Source organism: Solanum pennellii, chromosome 11 (genome assembly GCF_001406875.1).
Source record: "Solanum pennellii chromosome 11, SPENNV200".
NCBI lineage: Eukaryota > Viridiplantae > Streptophyta > Magnoliopsida > Solanales > Solanaceae > Solanum > Solanum pennellii.
In genome coordinates this window covers 1,540,958-1,554,994 of record NC_028647.1, presented here as the reverse complement: position 1 = coordinate 1,554,994, position 14,037 = coordinate 1,540,958, and the positions used below count along the sequence as shown (strand labels likewise).

General features: G+C 36.8%; 1 protein-coding gene across 1 annotated transcript; it reads left to right on the top strand.

The window, feature by feature from the left end:
• Positions 1-716: 716 nt before the first annotated feature.
• On the top strand, positions 717-12,937 carry LOC107004464. Its single transcript, XM_015202661.2, has 16 exons — positions 717-853; positions 1,911-2,416; positions 2,657-2,885; positions 3,961-4,235; positions 5,570-5,737; positions 5,829-6,605; positions 6,690-6,781; positions 7,405-7,467; positions 7,576-7,664; positions 7,762-7,827; positions 8,678-9,343; positions 9,590-9,664; positions 9,873-9,943; positions 10,028-10,085; positions 11,382-11,577; positions 11,979-12,937. The coding sequence occupies exons 2-16, from the start codon at positions 2,004-2,006 to the stop codon at positions 12,641-12,643; spliced, it is 3,903 nt and encodes a 1,300-aa protein (XP_015058147.1). The 5' UTR covers positions 717-853; positions 1,911-2,003; the 3' UTR covers positions 12,644-12,937.
• The last annotated feature ends 1,100 nt before the right edge of the window (positions 12,938-14,037 follow it).

Below are 14,037 nucleotides of genomic sequence, written 5' to 3'. Positions count from 1 at the left end.
ATATTCAACATCGTTTCATCTTTTCCAGTTCTCAAATTTCCTCCTCGTTTCCCTGAATAGTCATCAGTAAAAAACTCAACCCTACAGAATAACAAACCATAAATCCCACATCATCATATCCCATTCATTTCTAGCAATATTCAGCATTGTTTCATCTTTTCCAGTTCTCAAATTTCCTCCTCGTTTCTCCGAATAGTCATCAGTCAAAAACTCAATCCTACAGAATAACAAACCATAAACCCCACATCATCAAATTTCATTCATTCCTAGCAATATTCAATATCGTTTCATCTTTTTCAGTTCTCAAATCTCCTCCTCGTTTTCCTGAATAGTCGTCAGTCAAAACTCAAAATCCTACAACACTCTTAACATCCACATCTTTCATAACTTATCTATCTTGATTAATCATCGAGAATTTAATAAAGTCAGAATCCAAACCCCACACTCATATATACCTTTTCTATCCTTTTCATCATATAAATAAAATCCAAAAAAAAAACCAAAAAAATTCTATGACAAGACAAGTACACTTCCTACTTTCATCATTTGCATAAAGTAGCCTTGTTTTTTGATCAACACTTTTTTGCAAATTACGTGAAAAATTCCTTTTTTACCCCTAAATTTTTAAGCGGGCTAAACAAACCGCGTCAACCAAAATTAGCCGAAAACGAAAAGAAGAAGAAAAAACAAAAATCAAGCCCACCATTATACTTGTGTAAGTTTTTTTTTTTTTTTCAGTTTCTCTCTCTTAACTCTTTTTTTTTCCCTTTCACTTTATTACTTTCTCTCTCTTCGTTTCATCTTTTCGCTGTATTTTCTCTCTCTTCGATCGCTTCCGATCAGTGAATGCTGGGTATGTTTTCGAATTTACGATATCTATGTGCTTGTTAATTGACGTATTCTGTGTGAATTTTGTTAGTTTAGTGTTTAACGGGTTGAGGGTTGGGTTTGGGGTTGATAAACCCTAGATTTTCAGTTTTGTTGGAAGTAGGGTTTGAACGGTCAGTTGAAGTGTTGTGATGGTTGATTTTGTGTGATTCTGCATTTCAATTTGAGTTTTGTTCATTTAGCTCAACGAATTTCAGCTGAATTTTGTTTGTTTGGTTGAGTTTTTGCTTGAATTCAGTGTGTTTCAATTGTTCTTCTTACTGGCTAGGTTTTTTGGAGTACTCCGCTTCTATTGTTAGTACTGTTGAATTGGACTGAGGATTTTTTAATCTTATGTCTTAAATTTAGTCAAAAGTTTCGATTTTTTTTTACTTGATACTTTGATTATGGAATTTAGTGTCACTTATGGCTTTAGATAAGATTTCAACTTGTGTAGACGCTATGTCGTGTGAGTTTATGTTGTTGAATTGTTTTGTTTTAATTTTTATTGAACTTTTGTTGGTCAGCATTGAAAATTAGAGAAGTTAATAGTTCATTGATGAAATGCAGTTTAATTTACCCAAATAAATGGATAATTTTGTTGGAAACTCAATTAAAACCAAATGTTCAAGTGTTTCTTTCGCCAAAATCTAATGCCGGTGGGAATAGTAATGGATTTTCCTAAACAACAAAAGATTATAAGTGTCTTGCTATTTTTGTAGTTATAATGTGTTAAGATTTTGTAGTGATGAGATTGTTGCTATGTTTTTAGTCGTAATGTGTTAAGCTCTTGCTATGTTTTTAGTTAAAATGTGTTAAGTTCTTGCTGTGAAGAGATTTATTTGTGAGGTAATGATCCATGGTTCCCGAACGGTGTGTCAAGTGAAAAGGAAAATTAAATAGTTTCTCAAGGGAATTTGCTAGGTCTTAGTCCTGAATTTTGGCGAGCTTGCCTTTCAGAGAATGATGTTTCACTGGATTTTGAGTACTGAGATTCTTTCTCAAAGCTGGCATTGATTGCCCCTTATCTTGTGTCTTTAAAGGTTATAACTTCATTACAAGCTGATCTTTTTTCTGGACCCAATTGTAAACGGAAAGTTCGTTGGAGATATAATGCTCTAGTTCTGAGTTTGTAAATGGCTGGAAATGGGAGATTTAACTTAACTCCAGCTAGCAGTGACTCGGGTTTTGTTGGAAGCTACACCAATGGGCCTAAGGGGAGCTATATGGGTCCCAGTATGGACAGGTCTGGGAGCTTCAGAGAGAGTTCAGACACCCGTATATTTGGTTCTGGGAAGGGTGCATCCCGGGGAACTGGTGCAGTCGTGGGCGATTTGCCTTCCCTGTCACAATGCCTGATGCTGGAGCCAATTGTAATGAGTGACCAAAAATATACTCGTTCAGGCGAGTTAAGGAGAATTTTGGGCTTTACTGTTGGGAGCACTTCAGAAAATTCTTTTGGTGCTGCTCATTTGAAGTCTCCACTTCATTTTGGTGATGAATTAAAGAAGTTCAGAGATAGTGTTGCAGAGTCGTGCAACAAAGCTAGGTACTTTTGTCCTCTTATAATAAACTAGTTTTCTTTGGACTAATCAGTTCTGTTGCATCCTTCTTCATGGTTTTGTATCTTTACTTGCACTGATCAGCACTCTCCTTCTCTTTCTTGTGTTTGTGCTAATTAAACATCTTGATGGCATTCTTTATTGAGTATTGGATAAACTTCGATTGGAAGTTACCCTACCTTAAAGTCAAGTTGCATTGCTGAGATGCTGTTTTTTGTTTGGTCTAGTGGTAGAGCTAAAAAGCTTGACGAACACTTGCATAAGCTGTCAAAATATTCTGAAGGCATACCTTCTAAGAAACAACAGAGGAATGAGCAGTTAACAAATGAGAGATTAGGTGGTTCAAGAACACAGATACATCGAGGCCCTTCAGATCTTGTAACACAGAAGATAGAGGAGCGGCTGAAGAATAGTACTCTTAACAAGCGTGTACGCACATCAGTGGCAGAAACTCGGGTTTGTAATTGATATCATGTTATTTAAATTTGTTGACCTTAAATCAACTACTTTTCGTGACAATTTTATGCTCTATCCAAGAAAAGGAGCTATTTATCAAGTTGATAAGGCAGCATAATGTCCCCAAAATTATTATTTTCCCTTTATATATGTTCTTCTGCATAACCACATTGTGTATTTTTTTTCGATAAGTAATAACACATAGGATGATGAAAAACTGCTCATATAGGATTTTACTAAATAACTTGTAGAACAATGGTTTAGATCATAAAAGATATATCGGAGAACAATGTATCTTTGTGTTGGCTTTCTACAATTTGGTATACCTCTTGTATATGGTTTTCCTCCACGGCGCTCATGGAAGGAATTACAAAAATCTATTTCACGGGGTATAGAAAATAGAGGTGTGCATTATATATACTTCAAGTTTCAAAAAAGACTGGGAATGATGCCAGCGCAGTAAGAGGAAGAGAGATTGTCCCCTATCATGGAATATTATTTATTTTTGTGTAAATAATTAACATGAAGGAAAGCTCCTTATATCTCATGATTTTCAATTAATTAATTAACTGTAAGTAGGAGGGACTCACTTTGTTGCGAGTTCCATTTACAAGCATTGAGAGGCTGGTGTTTCTCAAATCTTGATTTCTTTTAACTAAACTACCATTAGATCTTGCAAAGATGGAGGTTCTGTGCCAGGAGAATCTTCCTCTGGTTACTCTTCTAATGACAGAGAGAATTGTAGCAGGACAAGATTAAGGGCCATCTGTGGAACTTTCATTTCTTGTGGGTGGTGCATGATACCACTTGCCTTGTTTCCTCTCTGCGCCCTTAGAGGAACCTGTAGATATTCCACAAGTATAAATTGTCATTTGGCTGTTTGCTTTCTTCTTTTGTTTTGCAATGGAAGAATTCTATCTTCTTATGCCCATCATCTAGCATTGCTTGGTTAATGAAATTTTTTCTTTCTGTTGAATGAATACTGTTGGATATTACTTGCTGCGTATTGTAAGCTTCATCTACATCTTCTTGTATCAAAAAGTCTACTGATCTTTTCCTTTTCCATATAATTTAGGCGGAGTACCGGAATAGTGCTCTATCCAGGCAGTCTATGATAGTGAAAGATCGAGACATGTTAAAAGATAGCAATGCCGATTCTGATATGTCCGAAGAAAAGATTCGCAGATTGCCAGCTGGAGGTGAAGGTTGGGACAAAAAGATGAAAAGGAAACGATCAGTTGGTGCTGTCATTTCAAGGCCCTTGGAGAATGATGGAGAGCCTAAACGAATGCCGCACCATAGACTTGCCAGTGAACCTGGCTTGTCACCTTCTGATTCCCCTGGTTTCAGGTAAATGTTATTCTGGAATTATTTCTAATAACATCACTTCCATGTTGATGTCATTAAGTTCTATATAAGAGTGTTTGGTTTAACTATTTGCCATTTAAGATGAAGGATAGTCTGGTTTAGGTTCTCTGGCTTTGTTGAGTTAACACATTACTTTAAGTTTGAACCAATTGATGATGCCTCTTGCTCTCAGTTGTACAAGACCATAGATCTTTGTAGATGGTTTTGGTACAGGATTGCAACTTTCACTTCGAGGAAGTGTTGGAACATTTCTATTCAATATTGTCTAATTCCAGATAGGTTTAAGAAATAAAGGAATTACTTCATATTTTGTTGTAAGATATAGCGGGAAGTTCCTTACTTCATTGAATTGCTGTACTCTTCTAAGGCAGCAGTTTAAGCATTAAGCATTGTTTTAGTTGGAATGTGAAGAATTACCTGGGAGAATAACCAGTGAAGAGCAAATGTCCTACCATATCTATTAAGTTGAGTGTCCTCTTTGGTTTATTGCCTTCAAGACAGCCCTCGTCAGATCAAGTACCAGTTCTTTGCAGGTAAGCCTACTTAAGTAAAGGAGAATCGTGTTCTACCCAATGTTATAAAAGGTGCGCTTAAGCCCTGAAGTGAGGCTTAAAATGTGTTGAGTTCTTCGCCTCACTTAATGTGCGCTTTAGTGTCGTCATGAAGGTCTAAGACATACTTTTCTTTGCCAACGAACCTCTTCTAAAGAGATGAGACTAAACAACTGCTATTTCACTTAATCGTTATTATTTTTCAATTTCTTCATTATATTTGTTCTTCATGCTTTTAAATTATTAGTCTTGGACTAAACATAGTTATTGTATTTTTTCTCCCCTTGCGCCTTCTTTCATTAAAGCCCATAGTTTATTGGAGCTTAGGGTTTTTTTTGCGATTTTTTGTTTTGATAACACTGCTTCTACCAGCCTCTAGTGATTGATTGATATGATTCTAGTTAGACTCGGTCAAACAGAATCATTCATTTCCTGTGCCTTCAATCTTTTATTCATTCTTTGTTTTGCTGTTTTTTCGTGTGAATAGCTGCTTTTCACGGCCCTGATAAAAATATTTATTGTCCAAATGCGAAGACTTCAAAAGGAATCACATTTGACCTTTATTTTTTAGGTTGAGCTAAGGAACTTAAACTGAAACTGGATACATAGTTTGATCTTTATCATGCATTTTTGACTACTGTGATCTTAGGACATTCTCTCTTCAGGATGCCTTTTTGTTATTTTTCATTTTTTGCACCGTCTTTGTTACCTAACACTGGCTTAAGAAGAATAACTATTTATGTTGTAACGAACTCTTTTGCACAGGTCGGGAATATCAAACGGTGCTGGTAGCATTAATAAGTCAGATGGCTCATCACTTGCTGGTGTTAATGCTCGTACAATGCTTAAAAATGAACAGGATAAGTCTGCTCTTTCTAGGGATCCAACTGCTGGTTTGAATAAAGAGCGGGTGCTGGGAAAAGGAAGCATTAAGTATGTCTTGGTTTGCAATACATTTGTTTTTATCTCCTAACTAATGGTTGTTGTCAGGCCGAATTCTTACTATGTGGTTTTCTTCCTCTAGGTTGAATAGTCATGAGGAGAACCATGCTGTCTGTCCCAGTCCAATAGCAAAAGGGAAGGCCTCAAGGGCACCACGGAGTGGCTCCCTTGCTGCTGCTAATTCACCCTCTAACATTCCCCGTTTACCTGGAACCTTGGAAAGCTGGGAACAGCCCCCAAATGTCAACAAAAATCTTGCTGTAGGTGGGGTCAATAATCGCAAACGTCCATTACCAACAGGATCCTCGTCTCCACCCATAACACAATGGATTGGTCAGAGGCCGCAAAAGATTTCTCGTACAAGGAGGGCTAATCTTATCTCACCAATTTCAAACCAGGACGAGGTGGAGGTGCCATCAGAGGCATGTTCACCTTCTGATTTTGGAGCTAGGTTAACTCCTGGTGTAACAAGTGGTTCTATTCTTTCAAAGGATGCCAGCAATCTTACGCAAAACCTTAAAGTTAAAGCTGATAGTGTTTTATCCCCTACCAGACTCTCTGACAGTGAAGAATCTGGTGCTGGTGAAAGCAGATTAAAAGAAAAGGGTGGTGTTACTTGTGAAGGTGAAGAAAAACCTGTAAATACTGTTCAGAGTAATGGGGTGTCTACCTCACATATGAAGAAGAACAAATTTCTTGTCAAAGGAGAAACAGGTGATGGCGTGCGTAGACAAGGCCGAAGTGGAAGAGGGTCGGCATTTTCTAGGAGTAGCATTTCTCCTACAAGGGAGAAGTTTGAAAATCAAGTCACAGCGAAACCACTTCGTAACTCGAGGCCGGCTTCTGAAAAGCACGGAAGGTTCTGGTCTTTTAACTGAAGAAGTTTCTTGCGCTTTTGCTGCTTCTCTTCTCCATTAACTTAAATCATATTTGATTGTGGCAGTAAGTCAGGCCGTCCTTTGAAAAAGCACTTGGAACGCAAAGGGTTTTCTCGTCTTGGGAATCCTCTGAGCAGTGGTTCTCCTGATTTCACTGGTAAGTCCTTCATTTACTTAAATAAATCAAGTATCTCAGTGTAAAGTTTTCCTTCACTAATGTGGAGTATGTTTCTTAAATTTGTACCAGTTTGCCCTTCTCCAAGATTTTTTCCCCAGTTTCTAGCCGTCTGTATTTTGTCTTTTAATGAATTCATTTGCCTTTATCCATGATTTGGACTTAGTTTCTAGCAGTCTCTGTGTGTGCCCACCTTCTTATGTGGTGAAGAATATGCAGGTGGTATGATGTGATGCATTGGAGAAGAGAAAAACTGATTTATTTTTGTATTTCCTTCTGTTCACTAAAATGTAAAGTCAGTTTTCATTACATTATCAGTTTGTTAGAATGAGCTGGTATATGATTGTGGACAAAGAAATGAAGGGGGTGAAATAAAGGAATAGGAAATGGCTAATCTTGTATCTTTGTCCTTTGATACTAATCTTGTGTGACCAATCTCCAGTGATTGTTGAGTTCAACTGTTTGATATTTAGGTTGGTAGTTTTGGTGCTGCCCTTAGTGCGTGCTGACAATTGGCATATTATCTAGGTGGTTCTGGTTTCCCTCCTGCCTCAAACAAATAATATTGCACAAATAATATTGCTATCTCATTTTCCATATTTCAGGGGAATCAGATGATGACCGCGAGGAGCTCCTAGCTGCTGCAAACTCGGCATATAATGCAAGTAGTATGTGTCTGACATCAAAATTCTCTTTTCGCTCTTTTGATTCCATCTTTTCTGGTAGGAAAAAATATAAACAATTAGGCACTTAGTTTATTTTGATTGCTGTGGTAGTTCATGCATGTCCAAGTGCATTCTGGAAGACAGTGGATAGACTTTTTGCTTCTGTCAGTGCAGAGGAGAAATCCTACCTTCTGGAACAGGTGACAACTAATGATAATTTTGATTGTACCACACATCTATCTGCTTTTGTCTGATATTGGATGTTTATTAAGTCTTGTTCTTTGATGTTTTTATCAGCTGAAATCAGCAGAGGAATCTCATGCTAATCTGTCTCAAACTCTAAATCGTACCAATAATGTTCTGGTACCCACTGATACCTAATTATCTTTTTCCTGTATCATAACTTATTTTTAGCAGTGATTTGGTTGGTAGATAGTTTATGTGAAAAGTGGGAGGATAAAACATTTCTCTGTTTATCATTTGCTTTGGGGGATTGAAAACTGGCTTCTGGTGGGCGAGCTAGGGCCTTGATGGGTGGGTGGGTGGAGGGCTTAATCCCTTCATTAACCTCCTATATACCTTCGTCAGATATTCTCCTCGTAGCTTTTCGTGTTTCAATTTCGTTTATATGTTAGCCTCAATCCCTGTACCACCACCTGAAATTCTTTTGCAAGTGGTTATTTTCTGTTTTTGTTAGTTGGTGGTTTCTGCCATCTTTTTCATTTTGTTGCTTGCAGTCCACTACTGTATAAAAGCTTCGTATTGTATTTGAGTGTATTTTAGTAATTCCTGGTCATTGTTACTTGAATCAAATCCAACTTTGACATTTTTTTTATCCCTGCTAATTTCAAGAGAGCAACTAATAAAACAGCAGATGTTCTCTAGCCATCTTGTATTTGGAGAATGCGTTCCTTTATCCTTACTTCTAGTTTTATTGATCTGTATCACATGACATGCTTCAGTCACTCTCTAGCTGGAGCTTCCTAACTGTTACCTCCCCGTGCAAGTCTGGTTTGTCCCTTTTATGCTTACCGTGAAGTGCTTGAACGGATTGCCTAGATTATTTATATTAATTAAAATATTCGACATGTCTTTCCAAGTCTCATATTTTACTGCTGCCTGTTGTGAAATAAGATTTCATTTTAACAATATATCATATGTTGTTGGCAACTCTGCTTTAGCTAAATACTTCTCTTGATGCTTGCTTTCCCAGGGTGGTCATGCTCATGATGGAACTTCTGTTTCTGATTCTCCATCTGTTGAGAAGAACAGATGCATCAATAATCAAAATGGCTCGAAAGTGTCATCTGATACAGAACTGGTCGATCAATTTCATGATTCTATTCTAAGTGCGAAAGTTGACTCAGATAGAATATTTGACAAAGTTACTCCACTTTACCAAAGAGTACTGTCAGCTCTAATTGTAGAGGATGACATTGAAGAATGTGAAGAAAATGGGTTTGACTTATTTATGTCACCACAGAATGGTCCAGAAACTTTATTGCATGGTGTCATTGATTCTCAGAGTAGAAAAATGAATAGGACTGAAGTTGAGTATGATACAGTTTTTAGTTCTCAGATAAAGAAAAATGGGACTGGTAATGAGTTTGTTTCCTGCAATGGGTATGGTGTGTATCATCGAAACCCTGATGTCCGAGGACCTCAATACAGTGATGAGATGTCACGAGGAAATAATGGATATTTGCATTCAGAGGTTGGGCTGTTTGTAGGCCTTTCTGAATGTGATACGGATGTACCTCAAAGGTTGCAGATTAACAGTTTCGGTATTTCCTCATTTGAACGTCAATATGCACAGATGGCTTTTGATGATAAACTCTTGCTAGAATTGCAGAGCATTGGCCTTTATATTGAACCTGTGGTATGCTTTCTCCAATTGGTAACAAAATGAAGGATATTCTCGTCTTTCATTTAGCCTGTGATTTTGAGATTTCCCCCTATCATTTTCCTTCCCTCCTCAATGCTTATTAATTTGCATATTTTACTTTGGGTGCGTCTGAGTAGTATTATTCTCTAGTTGGAACAAAATCATATGCTTTATTTTAACATATGTACCTAAGATTATTTGATTTTAATTTTTCCTTGTCTTTTTGCATAATTGTTACAGCCTGGTTTAGATGATAAAGAAGATGAAGTTATCAACCAGGAAATTATGCAGCTGGAGAGGGGACTCTATCAAGAGGTTGTCTTCTGTCATTATTAGCGTCCTAATAATTTACTCATTTTCCGTCTTTTTCCCTGTTTGTTGTTGCCAAATATGCCAGCAAATCTAATGTTCTCAAGAACATTGAGAACAGATGGGTGGACAAAGACCATCGCTTTCAGGTCTATATGGACATCTTTCTTCACATGCTGTAACTGAAGTATATCATTTGTTCTATTTCCTGTAGATTGGTAAAAAGAAAACATATATGGAGAAAATATCTAAAGCAATTCAAGAAGGCAAAGACTTGGAAGGATGGTAAGATATTAGATGTCATCAGGTTTGCTTATTTCTCTGCATTTTGGATTCATGTGTGCCTTATAAACTCAACTGAATTTCCAGGGACCCTGAGCAGATTGCAATGAATAAACTTGTTGAGCTAGCTTACAAAAAGCTCTTGGTAAGGGTTGCACTCTTTTATCTGTACGGTCATGATATGTTTCTTATACTGTGCTTAATGTTGTAGCGCCTGAAGAACACTGATTTTGGTTGCAAAATATTGTGAAGGATATTTATACATAATTACTATATATGACCATCCTAGACTATAAGGAGTATACGTTGTTGACCAGAGCAATCATAGATTTGGGAGGAAACTAAAACTCTAGAAGCTTGCTCAAAGTAACTGACTGTGTAATATGTGATCTGAAACACAAATGTGGTACTTCTTTCTATGTTTGAATCCAGTTCTGGTTTTCAGATGGATTAAGGTTTGATACATTGAATAAATTCTAAAGTTCAATTATAAGATGCCCACCAAAGAAAATTTGATCCTAGTATAGATTTTTTCAGGTCAAATATGATTTTGTTGAAAAAATGGCTATTGTCATGCCCAGAGTTCAAAAAATAAAAAATAAAGAGAAAGGGTAGAGGGGTGGGCCCAATAAAAAAGATAGAGGAGGTGATTTATCTCACTCTCGGTACAAAAGAAATTTTATAAATAAAACAAAACCAGACACGTAGATGGTGATAGGAAATCATAAGAATGGACTCCCCCTGCGCAAAATTTAAAAAGAACAAAGAAAAAAAGGAAGGGATGGGCTCTACACTAAAGATTTATTCCTGTAGTGAGTTTTTCTGTATCTTAAATACATCCTGGAGTTTACACCAAAAGTGATTTCTTTTCCCTCAAAACACCCAGTATTCCTTTCTTTCCATAGAAACCCAACTTACACATGCTAGAACAGTTTTCCGCTATTAAAGATATTAGGAGATCCACTATTGAATAAGGCGTATTATAATTAAAATGATGTAACTTTATTTCACCAATGAAAAGAATTATGAAACTTTATTTTTTTTCTTTGCTATATTTCTTTACATACCTTTATCTCCGGCAAAGGATGTTGGCAACATACATATATATTAATACTCAACTATAATTCACTAGCTAGCATACTGACATTGCTACTCACAAATCCAAGAGAATTCATACATAAACATGGCTGAAGTGAAAGTTGCCTTTATAATAATAATAAAAAAAACATGGCTGAAGTGAATTAATCATGTAATATTTTGACCCTTTATCTGTTTATGGTAACCTGATTTTAGGGAATTTGAATTTATCATCCTTAATTCCTTATGCTGTGCAGCATATTAATCACTGGAGATTTCATAATTAACTTACTGCAGCATATGGATGTGACCCAACTTTGTGATTCAGATTATTAACTGCATATCTTTTGGATTAATTTGACAGGCGACTCGAGGAACTTTAGCTTCCAAAAATGGGATTCCTAAGGTGTCAAAACCGGTTGCATTGTCTTTTGCAAAGAGAACACTTTCCAGGTGTAGGAAGTTTGAGGATAGTAGAACTAGTTGCTTTAGCGAGCCAGTGCTCCATGACATTATTTTTGCCGCACCTCCTCGTATTAATGAGGCAGATCTTTTGGCTGGTAAGCAGTTGCTAATAAAGCTTTTCATTATTGAGTTATCATATATATTGGAATGACACTGTGCTGACTATGCTTTGACAACTTTGAGCTAGTCACAATATTTTCTATTTCCTGCTCTGGGTCAACCAAATATGTTAATTCTTGTTCTAACAAGAGGTTTTTTTCTTTCTATAAAATTATAATTTGATCTTCTTATGCTTTAATATCTTTCGTTTATGTCTTGCACGCTTTGTTCTTCTTAGCTGGGTAGTAATTACTGGCACCGTTTCTGACAAATGCTCATTTTTGAAAACAAATTGTTCCTTCATCTTCACATGGTCAATTTTAGTTTTGTTATGTGTTTATCTAGTCTTGCTCTTATCAGACGTGCTGTAATAGCTGACATTTCTCTTGTTACACAGGCTCGTGCCCTGTTAGAGCTGATGGTGTTCTGGTTGATCCATATGAAAGGTTCAATCATCAATCTGATCATGCTTTTGCTAAAAATGGGCCGATAATAAATAGAGGGAGGAAAAAAGTACTGCTTGATGATGTTGGCGCTGGTGCTGCTTTCAGAGCCACTTCTACTCTTGGTGGAACTCTTCTAGGTGGTGCCAAAGGAAAGAGAAGCGAAAGAGATAGGGATTCTTTAGCGAGAAATGCAAATGCAAAAGCTGGGCGTTCACTGGGGAATTCCAAGGGTGAGCGCAAAACAAAAACAAAGCCCAAACACAAGACAGCTCAGCTTTCTACATCCGTTAGTGGATCTTTTAACAAATTCACGGGGATCACGACACATCCAGTTTACCCTTCTGCTAATGGTTCTGGAGAATTGGTCAATGCCAGTGGTAACAGAAAAAGAGAGGGTGATGTTAATTCATCAATGGAGAGGAAAGAATCTGCTGACGGCATGAATTTGCCACTGAATGACATTGATGCGATAGAAGATCTAGGAGTAGAATCTGATCTTGGGGCGCCTCAAGATTTCAATTCTTGGTTCAACTTTGATGTTGATGGTTTGACAGAAGAAAATGGTGACGGACTTGAAATACCAATGGACGACCTTTCTGAGTTAAATATGTTTTGACAGTTTGACTGCTCATTGTACATTCTTATGGACTATTTAACTGTTCAGTAGAGAAAGATCTTTTGCTTGTTCAAGAAATGATAGGTTAAGAGATCTCTGGCCAAGTAGCACTTGTAATTATGGCCATTTTTGTATACTTATTTGAAGGGAATGCTAGAAAGTCCTCATTGTTTAAATTCAGGCAATGTTTCCTTGTAAACTAATTAGCAAAGATTGCAAGGGCAATTTTGTTTGATCATCTTTTGTAGTGTTTCCTGATCCTTTTCCTAATTTATTGCTGTTTTGACATTTTTACCTGGTTAATATTATGTTTTCTTAAAGCTTGTATATGAGCATAAGAATCTGACACTTGGCTATTCAGTCTTTTGGTTTTGCTAATCCTTCACTTACTGTCTGCAGCTCATGAGTCCGGGACTACACTGTAATCTTATATGTAATTTCTTTACTTCTTGATTATCATTTTTTAGCTGCAGATAAATGCTGATGAGTACCATGAGCATATTCACCTGTCAAAACAGTCGCTTCTTCCTTAGCAGGTGCTAAGAGTATCATCACCAGCCAAGTACTGATCAGCCGTCAGCGTGAGAAATGTTTGGTTAGGTAGCCGACAGGTAACTCATCCTTTACCTTAACCAATCTTTGATAAAGTGAGTCACAACTTTAACATAAACATTTCTCAGTTGTGATTCTTCTCCCTCACATTGTACATTTAGATATACTTGTAAACATAATCCTTAATCCATCCAGTTTGTTTCTAAAACACTTCTCTGGTTTCTGGACATGCACAATTAATTAAGATTGTTTCTATAAATAAGTTATTGAATTGCTCCAGTTTTTGTTGTGTAGTCCTTTGATGATTATTTACCAAACTATGCAGATAGATTGAATTTTCATCATGTGTTCCGTGTTTCTTACTTTACTTCTTTAAAGACAGATTTTGCTTTTACGATGGAATTGCTGTACTTATATTGTATATGCCCATTGCCAATGACATCTTTGATGACTATGTACCAAAGCTCTGGTAAGAATGCTTGCTTGATTGTGTTGCTATCCGGTGCACGAATTCCATAGATCTAGGAGGTACACAGTTACCATTTTCTGTAACACGGTGTTACTTGTGTGTATATATTTTTGGAACTTAGAGGAAAAAGAAAAATAAAGCCTGGCTAAGGTTGATTATGGTGCAAGGGGCAATAAGAATGAGGAACAGACCGAAGCAGAGAGGAATTCAATCAAAAGGGAGTTCGAGGAAGCTGCACAAGCTGAAGAGATCTCATGAAGACAAAATTCAAGGTGTCTATGGATCAAACATGATGAAAGAAATATAAAGTTTTTTTTCACAAACAGGCCAATGCACACAAGATATATAATTGTATTGACTAAATAGTAATTGA